Consider the following 16,894-nt stretch of genomic DNA (forward strand, 5'->3'; position numbering starts at 1 on the left):
ACGAGTTCAACATTTGTCAATTTTCACGAGTTCACGCTTGAGAAAAGGATTCACGCCCGAGTCTCCGTTGGGCGTACATCGACGTTGAAATTCCCGCCGCGCGCCGGCGATGGGAAATGGCGGCGCGTTGTTCGCTACTCGCGGGCAGCTTCGCGCGAGACGGCGCGCACGCGCCGAGCGCCGCTGTCATCGCTCGTCGGAGGCAGCAGCGTCGGTCTGGCCAGGAGAGTCCAGTGCGCGAGCGACGAGAACGCGATCAGATGGTGGCGAAGATCGTGGATTGACAGGTCGCGGGTTGCACGAGAGAGTGCGTGCGAGCGGGCGAGCGAGAGAGAGAGAGAGAGAGCGAGTGAGGGAGCGCGCGCGCGCGCGAGAGGGAGACGGAACCAGGCGTTTACGCGACGACGGTTGGCGTTGGGCTCTCTCTCTGGCTGGAGGACGGGTTTTTTCCGTGTGTACTCGCCGCACGCGAGCGAGGAAAAGAAAAGCGACGGAGAAAGAGAGAGAAAGAAAGAGAGAGAGAGCGAGCGAGCCGCGAGTGAGACACGGCGGTCGACGTGCGCGACGGTCTCGTCATCGCGACGACGTTGACGAAATGATCCTCTAGCCTCCCCGTGGCTCCCTTGGCCTGATCCGCGCGAGAAGGGAGGCTGTCGACAGAATTCTCGAAGCAGGAGGTGATCCCCAGGAGGAGGAGGAGGTGTTGGACGACGACGACGACGACGACGACAAGGTGGACGATCCCTCGCGTCTGGTAGTACTCGAGCTTTTTCTTCCGCGGGCAGAGAGCGAGCGAGGGGGCGAGAAGGAGAGACGCACGGATCGCTCGTGCACACGCACGCACGCACACACAGCGACAGCGACAGAGAGGGAGAGAGCGAGAGCGAGAGAGAGAGAAAGAGGGACGCACACGCGACGCTCGCAACGCGCTTCGCGGAGGAGGGAACCGAAGAAAGGAAGAAAAGAAAGACGGACGCAGCGCGGCGCGGCGCGGACGAACGCACGAACGCAGTTTTCACCTCGCGGCGGATTGTTCCACGTCGCGTTCGCCCGCGTCGGCTCGCGAGACCTCGCCTCGCGCACTCGCCCTTCAGTCAGGGTGAGCCTCGCGTTCGCGAGCGCGCCGTCTTTATTATTATTATTTTTTTGTGTTCTTCCCTCCGTCGCGCATCGTGTGCGTCCGTCTTTCTCTCTCTCTCTCCCTCTCTCTGTCTCTCTCTTCCCCTTGTGCCAGTGCGCTCCCCCCTTCGCTCTTGCTGACGCTCGCTCGCGCGCTCTCTATCTCTCTCTCTCTCTCTCTTTCTCTCTCTCTCTCTCTCTCTCTCTCTCGGTACGCTGAATATAACGCTCGTTTTACATTGTCGCCGGACAGAAGTGCGCGTTGCTCGGAGTGCCGGAGTACGGGGCCGCGAGGAGTTGGCGAGGAGTTCGCGAGATCGTTCTCTGTACGCGCGACAAGAGTGATCGACGGGTCGCCTGTCCAGAGGGCCCTCCCGGGGCACGACGGAGTGCCTGTCGGGCTCAGCTGATCCACGCGCAGCGGACGGAGGCGGAGGAGGAGGAGGAGGCGGAGGCGGCGGCGGAGGCGGCGGCGGAGGCGGCGGCGGCGGCGGCGAAGGTGGTGGAAGAGGTAGTGGTGGAGGACGCTACCAGGAGCGCCGCGGGGCGAGGAAGGGCCCCTGCCGAACTCAGCACCGCCGACGATCGAGCTGCACCGATAAATATGTCGTCCCCCAGCGCCGGCAAGCGACGCATGGACACGGACGTTATCAAACTGTATCCTTGGAGAGCCGACCGAGTCCGCGAGAGCCCTTCCCCCGCTCCCCCACGTCGTCGAACGTCCCCCTTTGGCGTCCGCAGCGTGCCTGTGTCCGATAAGTACCTCGTGCGATTCAATAACGCTGGCTACGCGTAGTGGCGGCGCACGTGAGAGCGAGTCGCAATCGCGACGCGCGGCGTGCGTGTGTATGTGTTGCGTATGGGTGGACGTGTTTTATGCAAGGTGCTGAGAAGCTACGCGCGAGTGGACCTCGCTCGCCGATTCCCTCCGTAGATTCCTCGGGTCGGCGCGAAAGGTTCGTTTTCCCGTCGAGCTGCTCGGTATCGAGTTAAGTTAGACTCGTGGGGCACGTGGGGGAAAGATAAGAGCGCTTTTATTATGCAAATCAAGCCCAAGCTATCGATTGTGCGTATTTAGAAGTTCATCGGATCAGCCGTTGTCGAGATCGCAAAATCTGAGGGCCTGTCAACTCGCGTACACTCGCGTCAACCGCACTGTCGGTCTCGCGCGCGGTTCTAGCTACGAAGATTGGAAAATTCTCTGGAGAAGATAGAGCACACGGGAGCGTTCGCGATTTCCTTTTCAACCCGTTGAAATCTGCTTCCCCGTCGGCGAAAGCCGAGCTTCCTCCCAGAAAAATTCGGTCGAGCTTCGTTACATTCGATGCGGGACATGATCGACCGTCGCGTTTAAAATTCCTCTCGATTAACGTCTACTGGATGTAAACAGAAAGATTAGGAACACGTTGGTCGTTTGTGTTTCGAGAAGACTATCTAAAATTCTTCCCAGGCTCTCGCGCTGGAGATTCTTCCCGCGGTCCCCCCCTTCCTTTTCTCTTAATCGCTAATTAAACGGGCAGGTAAATCTACGAAATTATCGACGAAAAGTGTTAGAATATCCGGGAACGGTGATCTAATTGGAGATAATCAAGCGAAACGTCTTCGATCGTTCTTTTTTTTTTGTTTCTGACCAAAGTTTCACGAGAAAGTTTAAAGATTCTTTTCCCCTGCCTCGTCTCTCCGCTCTCGGTTCTCCCAGCGCTCCGTGACCGAGCGTGCGCGTGCACATGTGCACGTGGTGGACTCGCTGGCTCGAGCCCTTATCGTGCACCACAATCGCCGCTCCGCGATCGCCACGTATCGCCGGCGATTAGCCGTCGAGCGATACAGGGGGGGGACAAAAAACTCGCTCGTTTTCGCGCGACGGACATTTAACTCGGTCTCCAAGTCGCCGCTTTGTCGACGTTTCGGCCACAGCTGTTTTTAACCAGCTGACTCGTAGGCGCTTGCGCGTACGCGTTCGTCCGTTCGTGCGTGCGTGAGCGAGCGAGCGGGACGACGCGCTCGCTCGCTCGCTCACGTTCGCCACTCCTTTTGTTTTCCCTCCCTCTCTCTTCCGCACTCTTACTCTCCCTCCCCCCCCCCTTCTCTCTCTTTCTCTCGCGCGCGCGCACCCTTCCTCCTCCTCTCGAAGACACGTTTACACCTGCCTCTGTTATTTATTTGCGATATAATCACGCGTTTCGTGCCGCTATTATCGAAGCGGCCGATGTCACGCCTGGCGATCGCTTCGTCCGAACGAGGCTTCCGTCTCTTTGTCTCCTCGACTGCGCGAAAAGAGAAATGCTTTCGTAACGTCGATTATTGCGTGCGCAACCGAGCGCACGAGGGACCGAGGGTTCGGGTTCGGCAAGCCTCGAGGGCGGATGGCGGATCTTCTTCATTTTTCCTTCCTCTTTCAGCTTTCGCGTCCTTGTCCGTTTCTGTCTCTCTTTCTCTCTCTCTCCACCTCTCCTCCGTTTTCCCTCGCTTTTATTCTTTTCGTTCCCCGTTCTACAAATAGAGCGTTGCTCTCTAGGAGAGGTCTCGGGCCTTCGTTCGAGACTCTCGTCTTGAATTCCGTTCCTCGGGACGGAATCCAGGACCACGGGGACAAAGAGAGACAGACAGACAGAGGCGGGGGACACGGAAAGAGAGCGACGAGAGCGAGGAACGCTTAATTGAGACGTCACACTCGTTCGCGGCGAATTCGAGGCGAGGCGAGCGCGCCTTAGCACGCGCGCGCGTAAAAATAAAGCGGTCGACGACGGTCTCTATGTACACCGGCCAGATCTCCGCCGTACTGACGCACGTAATAGGGACGGGTCGATATGTATTTCGCATGCGGTTCGTCATGCGACGGCGACGAAAAACGCTACCGCGGCGACGGTGCTTGCGAAGGTCAGTTACACCTGGCGATTCCTCCGTCGATCCCGATCGACCACGGGAAAGGGGGAGGGGCGGGGGATTTTTATTCGCGACCATAGACATTGAGCGGTAGAAAAGGGCAAACTCTGTTTTGTGCTATTTCGCTCTCATTCGTTCGCGTGCGAACGCGAGAGGCCGAAATAGCAGAAAATAGAGACTCTGTAATCAGAGACTGGCCATAAGAGTTCGTCAAATTCCCGCGAGTGAGAGAGAAACATAGGCTATCTCGCTCTTCTACGTTTCTACGATCGATAGATGGAGATGGCCTTATGTTTCTCTCTCACTCGCAGGAATTTGACGAACTCTCTTATGGCCAGTCTCTAATTACATGGTCTCTAGCACAAAACAGAGTTTATTTCTTTCTACGTGAACTTCTACCTCCCCCGCTGCTCAAATAGAGGCAAACACTCGGTTATGTACGATCCTCCGATCTGTCTCTCTTCCCGTTCGATTCCGCCGCGAGGCAACGCGCTCTTCGCAGGACTGTCGCGAAACCTAAAAGAGGCGGAGGAAAAAAGTAAAACGGGGATGCTCTTTGCGCGACGTAACGGCGAAGTCCGATAGGCGACCGCCTAGATGTGACGCGGTCTCTTTCCTCCCAGAAAGAGCGAGCGATTAGACCGGCCGATGCGCTCGAGAGATAACACAGATAGAGAGAAGAAAGAAAGTTTAATTAACGCGCCGTTGCGCTGTCCCGTAATCGACGTTTCTTGCTCAACTCGGTAATCTCGCGATACGCCTCGCTCTTTCACTCGCTCGACAGAGAAAGGAAAACGCGCCGCTCCGATCCTCGATAATTCGTCGATAATACCTTCCCCCCCTCTCTCTCTCTCTCTTTCGGTTCCCGCTTCGCTCTTTCCTTTTGCAGCGCGCTTACTGGATTCTTTTTACGCGCGTGTGTCTCGGCAATATAATTCTTTTATTCATCGCGATAAACGCACGGGTTCAAAGGTCGGCTCTGCGGAGCTTCGGGGATTATTACAGCGCGGACTCTCTCTCTCTTTCTCTCCGAGGAGGAGAGCCGCGCTCTCCGGGAGATACGTACGGGGGACGCGACGCGAAATCGATACGCGCCTCGAGAAACACATCGTGCGTTTAATTATCGTACCGGGCAGAATTATCTCGCGGGCGAGCGAGCGAGGCTAACTACGCGATACGTTTACACGTCCCGGCGTGCCACATTACATTGTCGGGACGCGACACGCGAGATGCAGACGGCGGAGAAAAAAAGCAGCGTAACAGGCTTTAAAATAACGGCGAATACCGTGAAAATTGAAGCGAGCAGCGGCCACCGGCGAGCGCGAGTGTCTTCGGTGTCTCAAAGCCTGATCTACAATGTGCTCCTTGGGTCTAGAAACGTTCTATTTTATGTAAGCGAATCAAAACGCTTAAAAACTTTGTCGCCAACGATACGCCTGTAGAATGTGTAATGTACAATTTATCAACTTGCACACACTTTTAAACGTAGAGGAAAGTTCCGTATTACGAGATAGGTCCCTAATACGAGATAGCGGAGTTTCTGCTAAATGAATAGGGATGGTCTATTGGTTCCACCCATAGACATAATATATTTAGACCGAGCGTTTGCCTTTATTTGAGCAGTGGGGGTAGAGGTGCACGTAGAAAAGGACAAACTCTGTTTTGCGCTAGAGACTCTGTAATCAGAGACTGGCCATAAGAGTTCGTCAAATTCCCGCGAGTGAGAGAGAAGCATAGGCTATCTCACTCTTCTATGTTTCTACGATCGTAGAAGAGTGAGATAGCCTATGTTCCTCTCTCACTCGCGGGAATTTGACGAACTCTCATGGCCAGTCTTTGATTACAGGGTTTCTATTTTGTGCTATTTTGCTCTCTCTTTCTCTCGTTCGAATGCGACCGAGAGAGAACAAAATAGCACACAACAGAGTTTGTCCTTTTCTACGTGAACCTCTACCCCTCACTGCTCAATCCTCGGTCTAGATATATATTATGTCTTTGGTTGCACCATGAATTTATTGCCCTCGGAGTGAAATCTGTTTAGCGGAAAATTCATTGTTAGATCGTGTAATTGTTGCGAAAGATTTGTGAATTTGAACGTTGAAAATCTGTTATTTCATATTAGAGGACTTTCCTCTATTTACTGGCTACAAAATAGAACGTTTCTAGACGCAAAGAGCATATTGCAGATTAGGCATAGGTGCAAAAGCATACACATAAAGAAATTGACTGGTCCACTTCCTTATGCATGACCCAATCAGATTTCTTGTGCGCTTTGCAAATTTGTCTGGATAGACTCTTAACCGTTTCATGACTACTGGGACGCACGAATCTCTCTCACTTACTCCAAACTCTTTTGCCTCTGGGTTGCTCGAGAAGCCGGTGTCCCAGCAAAGTCGAGAACGAGAAATAATTCGGCCGCGGAAGGGTCAAAGAGACCGACGTGAAAATCTTTCGCCTAGCGTCTTATTATCCACCGTTAAAGATACCCCTTGAATTTTATTTTTATAATTTGATATCTTGGCGAGCCACGGAAATGACGCAATCGATTCCCGATCGGCGAACGAAAGTCCTGAGTTTCTCGCGGTTCTCCGTTGTAGCTTAAGCCTGATCTACAACGCGCTCTTTGCGTTTAGAAACATTCTATTTTATTTCAACAAATCAAAACGCTCAAAAAACATTGTCGATACAATATACGTTTGTACGATGTACAATTTTTCAACGTGCACGTATTTTCTGGCTACAAAATAGAATATCTCCAGACGCAAAGAGCACGTTGTAGATCAGGCTTTACGGGGTCGAACGGCACACGCGCGTGCCTCTCCGTTCTTCAGCGTCTCTCCGTGAGACGCGGTCCGCTCGAGGATTATTCTCGTGCGCGCGCGCATCGCAGAGTGGACCTCTCAATCGCGCGCCGCACGCATCAACGCCTCATCGCGCCTAATTTTACCGTAACACCGCCGGTATTCGGTAAAGCCTCGTGTCCGCGGTCCAAGAACCGTGTCCAAGTTCTAGTTCCGAGAAACGCGTAGCCAATCAACTTGCATCTTTTACGGAAAAGTTGCGAGTTGATTGGCTACGCGTTTCTCGGGACTAGAACTTGGACACGGTTCTTGGATCGCGGACGCAAGGCTTAACAGGTGGAATAACTCGCGGCTTGATAATCCAATTTACATCGCGCTTCCGGTGTCGCCAGGTCGCGCTCGGCGTAGCTCGTTAGCCCTTTCGCCGCGGCGTATTAAATTCGCCTTTCTCGCGGTTACGGCTAAGCGAGACGGCTAATTCGCCTTACGATTATCGCCGCGACGCGACGTGGCACGCGGCTCCGCGCGCTTTTCGTGCTTGTACGTGCCCGCCGCGGAAAATGGACGATGTTACGAATTAATGCGGTCGGCAAAGAGTTACGCGATCGATCGTTCGTTCCTCGATTCTCCGGAAGAGACACCGACGTGTCTCCGAGTTATCGCGAAGACTTCTCGATCCGCGACGAACGTAAAGAGTGAGTCATTAGAAACTGCGTAGAATAGCTAATTTATCTCGTTATCTACTTAGCTCGATTTTATTAATCTCGTTTGTTTAAGTAAGCGTTGGAATTTAGAAATCACGTTGTGTGACACGTTGAATTTGTTTCTTGCTCTCTCACATTTTCCTTTCAAACTTTTAGGCCCGGTTTTTCATTTTCCGATTAACCGTTGACCAGAGGTCGAGCGATTCCCTGTCTCTTCTTGGGTAATAAGAAATCTTAGATAATAGAAAAAGTCAATCAATCTCTGGATAACCAGCAAGTGAAAAACCGGACCTTAAACGCGTGACACTTCATGTCTACTCTCTAAAAGTCAATCAGTGCACTATCACTGAAAACAATGACAAGTATAACACTGAATAATTCAATGGTATACGGGGAGAATTTTCTTTTAATATTTATCCTAAAAACATGTAATCGTGGGACAACGTGGCATTTTAAAGAACTTTACGAGAGTTTTCTGAAATTTTACCATACATTTTACTAGTAAGAGGTATAGTAAATTTCAAAAAACTTTAAAGAACTTTAGGAGAGTTTTCTGAAATATTACTATACATTTTACTAGGAAAACGTACAGTAAAATGTCCAAAACTCTCATAAAGTTCTTCGAAATGCCACGTTGTGTCACGATTACACGATTTTCAGGATTACGAGAAAATTCTCTCTGTGTACTTATACAGTGAATATTCACTATTTTCAGCGACAACCCACTAATTGATTTTTAAAGAGTACACGGAAAGACCGGCTAAGGCAACAGTAACTAAAATTACAATATTGCCGTATAAATAGTGGGGGCATCTACATTGTTTTGTGTTGCAACGTTCACTGAGTTTGCCGCACAAGGCGCATCTGGTTGCCTCCGCTGCTTATGGGTGTGACAACCACAGATATAGCTGTCCCAAATATCACTATTTATTGGGGTTATGCCAACCCTAATTAGACATGTGGTAACCATATCGGTCTCTCCGTGTACCTAAGTTTTCTTCCCTCCGGTGAGTGCGGCGCGTGAAAAATCGCGTGCCGCGGAATAATATAACCGGACACGACTCGGCGTGTCGGGTGAACGGGTGTTCGCGATCGCGAAACGGTCGCGGCCGGGTCGCCTTATCTCCAAGAGGACAGCGCACCGAATTCTGTCTAGCTACCGATAAACGCGCCGTGTTTATCGCGATATCGAGGCCAACGGAGAGACCGGCCAGACGCGCGTGCGGGCGATATATCTCGGGGAATATTGAGAACGTTTACTTTTTCGCCGATTCCGCCGCCGTAATTACCGGCGCCGCGATCCAAGCGCGCGATGTTTACGATGTCGCGATATTTCGGAGTTAGGGCCTGAGCAGAACCTTTGTCTTGAGGCAACGCACAATAATTGTCTTACGAGGGTGGGTTGGAAAATTTTGAGCCTCAACATAAAGATGGCATTGCTTGTCGTCGCCACTTCAGTACTGCGACTGTACATGCTTTGAAGGATATATCTAAAAATTGCAGTCATTTTGATCTCTCAGATGTTGTACGACAGTCCTTTGTGCCAATGGATGTTAGTACTTTCGTAAACATGGAAAAAATGGAATATCGGGCCAAAATTTACGAATCGCAGTTCGAACTGATTGACCACTCCCCGTATTCACCAGATCTAGCCCCCCCCCCCCAGTGACTGTTTTCTGTTTCCTAAACTCAAACTTTGGCTCGGAGGACAGAAATTTTCATCGAACGAGGAGGTCATAGCATCCGTAGATGCTTATTTTGCACAGCAAGACGCCAACTATTATTTGGACGGGTTAAAGCGGTTGGAGCATGGCTGGATTAAGTGTATCGACTTAAAAGGAGACTATGTCGAAAAATGAAAGTGAGTTTGACAAAAACAATCTTTCTACGTTAGGCTCAAAACTTTTCAACCCACCATCGTTTGTCTTAAGAGTAGAAGACAGCCATTCTGCTCAGGCCTTTAAGCCCGTATCACACTACGTATTGCGGATCACGGATCGGATTGAGATTGCGGATCGCGGATCGCAATTCAACCAATCGGATTCGAGGCTGTCTCGTCTGACTGGCTGAAATCTGATCCGTGATCCACAATACGTACACTGACAAAAAATTGTTTTAAACAAAGTAAATAGATTTACTTAAAATTATGTTTTTACTGAAGTAAATATTTATTTTATTAAAATTAAAATATCAAATTTCAAGTAAATCTGTGTAATATATTAAGTAACTTAATTTAAATCATTGCATTTTCTACATTCAACTAAAAATTTCATGAGATAGAGAATACTATTTATTAAATGAAATCATTGTTTTTGTCAAATAAGAAATCCCATTTTCTTCGCTGTAAAACGTATGTCTTAGTAAACATTTTATAGAATTAAAGTAAAATTTGTTAAATTTAAAATTATCTACTGTTTGATATTTAATAAATACTTAAATTAAAGAAATGCATGTTTTAATTTGTTTATTATTTTTTAAATTTAAGTTAATAAGCTATTAGGAGCCACCTGATGAGTAATTTTCTTCAGTAAAGCAATACTTCTTTTATTAAAATATTTTTTTATCAGTGTAGTGCGTCACGGGCTTTAATCGCGCGCGCATCGATATTTCTAAGACCGGACGGCGAGAGCTGACCGTAAATTGCGCGACATCTCTTATTTTGCGAATTGCGCGGAGTGTCGCGTCGCGCGAAGCGCACGATGCGCACGATGCGTCCGCTCGAAGCGAGTCGTTTGCGCAACGGGAGTCCGCGAGGTCCGTCCTCGCCGAGGGAGAGACGGACACGTAGCGGCGCGTCCCCAATAATTCAGACCCACCTCCCAAGATTTCCGGCCGTCCCTTGAAAATTGGATGAAGTTATTTTCGAGTAAACGGGGGGAGGGGGATTAAAGACGCGTGACAGCCCCGGACAATCACGATAGCTTCCTCGTGCGATGCGCGAGTTCTTTCCTCGTGCCGCGATATCGATCACGCCGGCTGTGTTGAAGCGTGGCATTAATGCTGCAGGCCTCCTCGAAACGAGCGAAGCAAATTGGATGCGTCCGCGTCCGCGTCCGTTCCGCTAGTGCGTTTCAGAGTTTCTGGAAAGTCTTTCGCTCCCGCGCGTCCACGGCGAATGTATTAGTCATAGCCGGTGACCAGGTTTATTTTGAGCCGTCCACGCTCGCTCGCCGCGCGTTACTCCGATATCCGCCGATAGTCGCCACTCGTTTCCCTCTTTCTCCGCCGACTTTTGTTATTTCGCTTTCGACGCGACGACCGGTGTCGCGAGATATCGCGAGATTATCGCGCGCATATCTCGAATCACCCATTCTCCTTTTAACAAGTCTCATTATTACGGCCGACTCGCTCGATCTCCTGCGCTGTTAAAAATTAAACCTTCGCCTCTTATTGCTCGCGAGCGCCGACTGTTTTCTCGAAACAAACCCAGGCTCTAATTGATCGATTAGCCGACAGTAGGCTCGCGTGCATTTTTATCCCCGTCGTATTTTCGTCCGTCATTTTTCTAGGTCTTGCAAAGATCCCGCGCGCGCGCGAGAACGTAGTCGCGATATACTTTTTTTTTTTCGTTATTTTCCACGGTGGCGAGCATCGGCGCGCAAAAGTCGCGGCCCACTTTGCTCAGCGAATTTGCCTATACGTATCGCGCTTTATACATGTTTTATATACTCAGCTGAATTACAAAGTTCCGCGTAATACAAAGCACTGACTAGCGACGTGAGTACGCGCGTGCACTCTTTGTCTTCCTTCCTCGTTGCCTCGCTCGCCCGCCAGCTGATCGACCTTACCGCGGCTTCCCCCACCGTCGCCGCCGCCTTCATCGTCGTCGTCGTCGCCGTCGCCGTCGTCGTCGAGGAGCTTCTGCGTTTCCTGCCTTTCCCTTCTCCGTGCCTAGGCACGCGGACGTTGTCGCTTGATTCATACCGCAAAAGCAGATAGACCGACAACGCGGAGACGGGGACCTTGCGTTTACCGTCGCCGCGTAACCGCGTGGGAAGAGCCCGATCGCCTTATCTCGCGCCTCGGGATGTCCCAAGACCCGATCGAGAGATATTTCGAGAACGGAGGAATCTACAACTTGCGGCGAATATCTCGAAAACTATGCCGCACTCTCTCTCTCTCTCTCCTCTCGCTGTTTCACGTTAAAATTCGACGAAGCGAAGTCTAGTTTACCGAATCAGCCGTGGAATCGGATTTTATCGTCCGTTCGGGTTCTCGAAAATTGCCTGAAATTCTTATCGGCGTTTAATCGATCGCGCCCCGGCGAGCTGCGAGCTTATCGACGTCGAGGCGATCTGGCGTGATTTTCGGCGCACTCGCGACACGCAGACAAATCGGGAGAAAGACGCAGCGATTTCAGGATGCACTTATTGCGCGTCGGAAGATAACGATCTTCCGAAGGCCTCGCTAAGATGACGGAAATGCGCGGGCCCGAGGCGATTACGCGACACGTTCACTTCTAACGGCGTCCCCGAAGTCGGGATCCAAGGACCGCGGATCGCGGATGGTATCTAATTAGAGTAATTAGGCGCGTTTCCCTCTTTCTCTCTCGTTTAATGCCGATGACGCGCGGCCGTGGGAAGCGGCAGGGAAAACGACGGTGCGCAGCAGAATTTACGGTCTTTTGCGTTTTCGACGCAATGCGAGCGCGTAATTGAAGACGCCGCTCTTTATTATAAATATAGGGATAAGTTTCTCGCTTTCTCCCTCGCTCCCTCCCTCCCCGCCTGCCTCGCCTCTCCAAGCGAGAGAGCAGTCGAGAGTCGGCCGTATGTTAAATTATCGTTCATTACGCAATACTTATTTGTCGCCTGGGTACGCGCCGAGAGTTAATGCCGCGCTTTCTTTGAAGACTTTACAGTTTCCCGCCGGTATTCCCACTGTTTAGCGTACGGATGATTGGTCTTCCTATATATAGAAAAGATCGCGCGGTATAACGATAATAACTCCGTTTTACTCCGCTCTAACGCGCGCGGCAGCGCGTCTAGAACGCCCGGCGTGTAAAAGGGAGCGAGCGTATAAAATTTATCATAACGGCGGTAATACGCGCGCGATAGGTGCTTTCTACTTGACAGCGCCGGTTATGAAAAGAAAAGGAGATTCCACTTTTCTCTGGGTTTTTTCTTTTCGTTGCAATTCTTTTTTTACCCAAACTCGTTCCACCGTCCTTCCGTGGGATTCACTATACTTCCGTTTAGCATCCTAGATTTACCATCAATAATTGCGCGCCGATACCCCGTCACGAATCGATACTCGACGTAATCGAGGCGGAATCATCCGCGACCGATGAATGCAGCATCGCGAAATGGTTCGCGGTATTTGTTCCGCGGATACCCGCTCGAAATCACCGGCGGCGGGATTTGGGTTGGTCCGGTTACGCTCGATCGCGACGAATCACGTCTCGCGATCGGATTCCTCCGGCGGGGAATCGTCGTGACCGCGATCGCGGCTTCGCGGTTTCGCGGGACGTCGCTGCGCAAGTTCCCCCGTATGCAAAGCGCGAAATCAACTTAATCAATTATCCCGTAATTAACGAGGCGCTCGGCAGAGCCTAGGAGGAGGATCGTTAACGGCTCGCCGTAATGATTCGCGAGCGCATTCGCGCGCGCGCGAGACACGGACAGGTCGTGCGTTATCACGGTCGCGGGTGCGTTATCTGCGACGCGCGCGTATCGATGAGGGTATAATAAGGCTAAGACTCCATAGACGCATTCAACTGCGGCAACGTGTACGGCAACGAATCAAAAGATTTCAATTTCAACGCGGGCTGCCGCGGCAAGCTTTTGATTGGCCGAGTCGCATTGTCGCACGCGTTGCCGCGGCTCAACGTGTCTATGGAGTCTCAGATTTACGCGGCTCGCGCGCGTTTCCGCGTGCCTCGGCGACATTCATTAATATTACCCGGGGCGCACGTCATAAAGATACGGACTGCACCTCGCGCACGATCCATCGCCGCGTCAGTCGAAGGTCTCTCGATTTCTCACGTGCGATTACCTAAGCGTCACGTGTTTATCGCAAGGAGCGCATCGATCTGTGCCGGCAACGCGAGAATACCATTCGGACACTCCGAGGCACCTGTCGCTTCTCCATTTCAATTCCTAATCGAGAGTGATCTTATGCAGAGTTCCTCCTCGCCGAATTCGCCGAGATATTTATCTTCCTTTTCGGAAAAAAAGTATACAATATTGCGCGCGCGAGACGACCTTTCCAGCTGTTATCGCGGAGTCGCGGGCGACGCGGAAATCGATTCCTCCTCGCCCGCTCGCCGTGATAGATCCTCGCGCGTGTTTCGCTCGCGGAATCGTCGGACTCTTCCCTCCGCTCGTTTCTTCTCTTACGGCAATAAGACGCCGCGTTAGAGAACGAAGCCTGTAGTTACGCACGCCGTGACTTCGTCGACTCGACAATCGGCTGGGCGAACTTCTAATCTTCCCGCGCTCCTCGGGATAGGTCATGCCGCGCGACGGTTTCCAAATCCAGGTGCAATCGGAGATATCCTACGCTTTAGAAAGTCGAGACCGCACTCGACCGATTCCCCTTACTTTAGCTGTGTTCGGCATTGCAAATCTGAGGCGTCGCAGTGCTCCCTTGCGTTCGAGTGAGCGAGAGAAGTGAGTGAGATAGAGACAGCGAGCGAGAGAGAGAGAGGAGAAGCACTCTCATGCCTCAGATGTGTAACGTCGAACGCCGCTTTTATAATCCAACCATTTCCAGTCGCTTTCAGAGGCGATTTTTCAGCATTACCTTATCACATATCACGTTTAATCGCGCGAATCTTATTTCGCGTCACGTTGCTTATGAATATCTCCTTCCGTTCTCTCCCTCCCGTTCACGTTCACCTGGGGATTTTACCCCCGCGGGGATCTCCCTCCCTCTCTCGAATTTTTCTAGCACAAACCCAGCGCGCGAGTCGGCTCCTCTTATTTTAATACACGGCCGCGATTGCGAAGGCGCATCTCCCTCGACGGGCGAGAAGGAATTACGAGCGCGTGTCGATCGATCGGCATTGGAGTAATACACAGGGACGGGCGGATAGTAGGGAGAGAATAGGGAGATGGAAAGAGAGAGAGAGAGAAACGCGCTCGCACTGTCCCCGGCTCGTTTCAACGCTGTAAACAACGGCGTTGCGCGGGCGGGAGAGAATGTAACGGTCCCCCAGGATTGAGCAATCGTTTCCGTCGAGCCCGTTCCCGCACGCTTATGGCGTACATCTTGCGTTATGCCGATGTGAACGTAAAATCCGAGAGGGAAACTGCTGACCAAAATCTTGTACACTGATGCCCAGTGGGCCAGTGGGCATTACTTCATCTTATTATCTTATCTTATTTGTCTTGTTTAATCTTATTTTATCTTTATAATGCCCCAGCAGGGCCTAATGCTCAAAACATGTCTAGTAATGCCCAGTAATGCCGCAAGTCTGTACACCACAATGCCCTCAGCGGTTTCCCCCCCGGTAAAATTCTTGGAGCGTCGTGGCGAACTTCCGTCCGGGCAGTTTCGACGGGGCGTGCCCCGCTCAATTGGATTAAACGTCGCGCGCTCGTTTTTACGCGACGCATCCCTGGAACCGTCGCACGCGTCTCGTCGACGCGCGAATTTATCCCACCGTCGCACAGTGGTCAGTTTGACCGATCTGAGCGGTGAAAATTATTTAAGTATCCAAATCGACCTTTATTTATAGAAATACGTATATACGTTTATTTAACGTTGGAATTAAATAATATTTACACAGAAATAAAAAATAGAACTCAATTTTATTACAGATTTTAACGCGTACTTATAAAGAACAGGCAAAAAAATTTTTTTATATAAAATAGCTCAGATCGGTCAAACTGACCACTGTGCGTCGGCGACCTCGCGGCGCATCCGCGCGTCGCGGGGCGTCTCTCGTCTCCGAAAATCCGAAATGCCGGGGGTCACTTCCGCGTTTCGTACCTCTCGCAAGTTTTTCAAATCAATGCTGTTTGTTCGCCTCGAAATTCAATATTTTTCATCCGCGATGAGCAACTTGTTTTTCGCTCCTTTTTTTATTTATTTATTTATTTTTCGACCGGTTTTCATTTCCAGTTCTCTGACGTCGACGCCGCGCGTCGCGTCGCGTCGCGTCGCGTCGAAACGCGGCGGCGATCCGTTCTCTAATGACGCCCGCTGGATGCGTACGTCGGACGCACATGTCGGCCGTTCCCCGTAACCGGACGCCCTTGTACCGTCGCCGCGGCGCTAATTCACCGGCGTGTATTAGAGCACATGAATAGAGATGCTCATTTGATGAAACGCGCGCGCGAGCGCGCAGGATGATATCTGCATTATTCCGCGATAATGAGCGGCGGGAAAGGCCGGCCGATCGCGGATTCTGTGGCGGAAAAAGGGTACGACTTTCAGCGCGCTGGCAATAATAACGGACTCGCGTGGACGCGCGGGGGGCGTAGCGGCACGAAATTGGCCCGGATCGCGATACATTGAAGTCGCGCCGTGATTCGGCGCGATTTCCTTGCGCCTTGTCATCAGAAATTTCCCTTCGTACTCTCCTCGAGCGCGTATCTCTGGCCCCTTTCGCGCGGGGAAAGGTTTCCCCCCGTTTGAAGTGGAGACTGCAATTTTTATCGCGACGTTAGCCTCGCGAATCCGCTTCTGTCTCGTTTCGTTCGTGGCTTTCGAATGCCATTGAAATGACGTTACGAAAACGAAATATGTCATAAAATTCATAAAACGTGCGGTGAGCGGAATATCTGTTAATTGAAAATTAAAACTCCTTAACCGTAGAAATATGATGTAACATATTATATTTATAAATTCTCTCGAATAAAAGTCTTAGAGTACGAAGTAGCTATTCAGGCCAATTATGCCCGGTTTCACCAACGTTGTTGTAACTGTGAGCTTAGCTTAATTCGTTCTCTGTCTCTTTCCAACTGTTACTTTAGAAAGAGGCAAACGTGAATTAAACCAAGATTAAAGTTAAGCGGCGTTTGGTGAAACCGGACCTTAAAGAATGAAAAATTAGATGAAAGATTTTCACGACGTCTCGGAAAGTGTTTCGCGAACCTTTGAGGGTGGCGGGGCAACTCAAACAAGTCGAGTTGACCTTAATAATAAAAAATAATAAATTAATGCAGAACATAATTGCAGTGCCATAGCTCAAAAAGCCCCTCCCTGCCCCACGTTATAAAATTAATGCTCGTAATGTCACGCAACGGGTAATTACCTAATGCTGTAACAGAGAACGTGTTACAACCGAGCTGCTCGCGGCAGCTTCTTCGAGTGTGGAGGAAAGTCCTCTATTACGAGATAGGATTCTAATATGAGATAGTAGATTTTCGACGTCCAAATTCAATCGCAAATCTTTTTCCGCTACGATTACACGACCTAACGATCAATTTTCCACTA

At 50.7% G+C, this 16,894-nt stretch overlaps 1 protein-coding gene across 3 annotated transcripts in view; it reads left to right on the top strand.

Moving 5' to 3' along the window:
* Positions 1 to 1,642: 1,642 nt before the first annotated feature.
* LOC105563304 (ubiquitin-conjugating enzyme E2 H) overlaps positions 1,643 to 16,894 on the top strand; it is a 49,580-nt gene continuing 34,328 nt past the window's right edge. The window contains exon 1 of one of the 3 annotated variants that reach the window (XM_012014788.1): positions 1,643 to 1,776. In XM_012014788.1, the coding sequence (XP_011870178.1) occupies positions 1,724 to 1,776 (53 nt within the window). In that variant the 5' untranslated portion in view covers positions 1,643 to 1,723. Of the gene's footprint in view, positions 1,777 to 1,901; positions 2,076 to 6,146; positions 7,502 to 16,894 lie in introns of those variants that run through there. The other 2 variants (XM_012014787.1, XM_012014786.1) reach the window with 2 other exon arrangements.

Source organism: Vollenhovia emeryi, unplaced genomic scaffold (assembly GCF_000949405.1).
Source record: "Vollenhovia emeryi isolate VEMERY1.0 unplaced genomic scaffold, V.emery_V1.0 DF939178.1, whole genome shotgun sequence".
NCBI classification, from domain to species: domain Eukaryota; kingdom Metazoa; phylum Arthropoda; class Insecta; order Hymenoptera; family Formicidae; genus Vollenhovia; species Vollenhovia emeryi.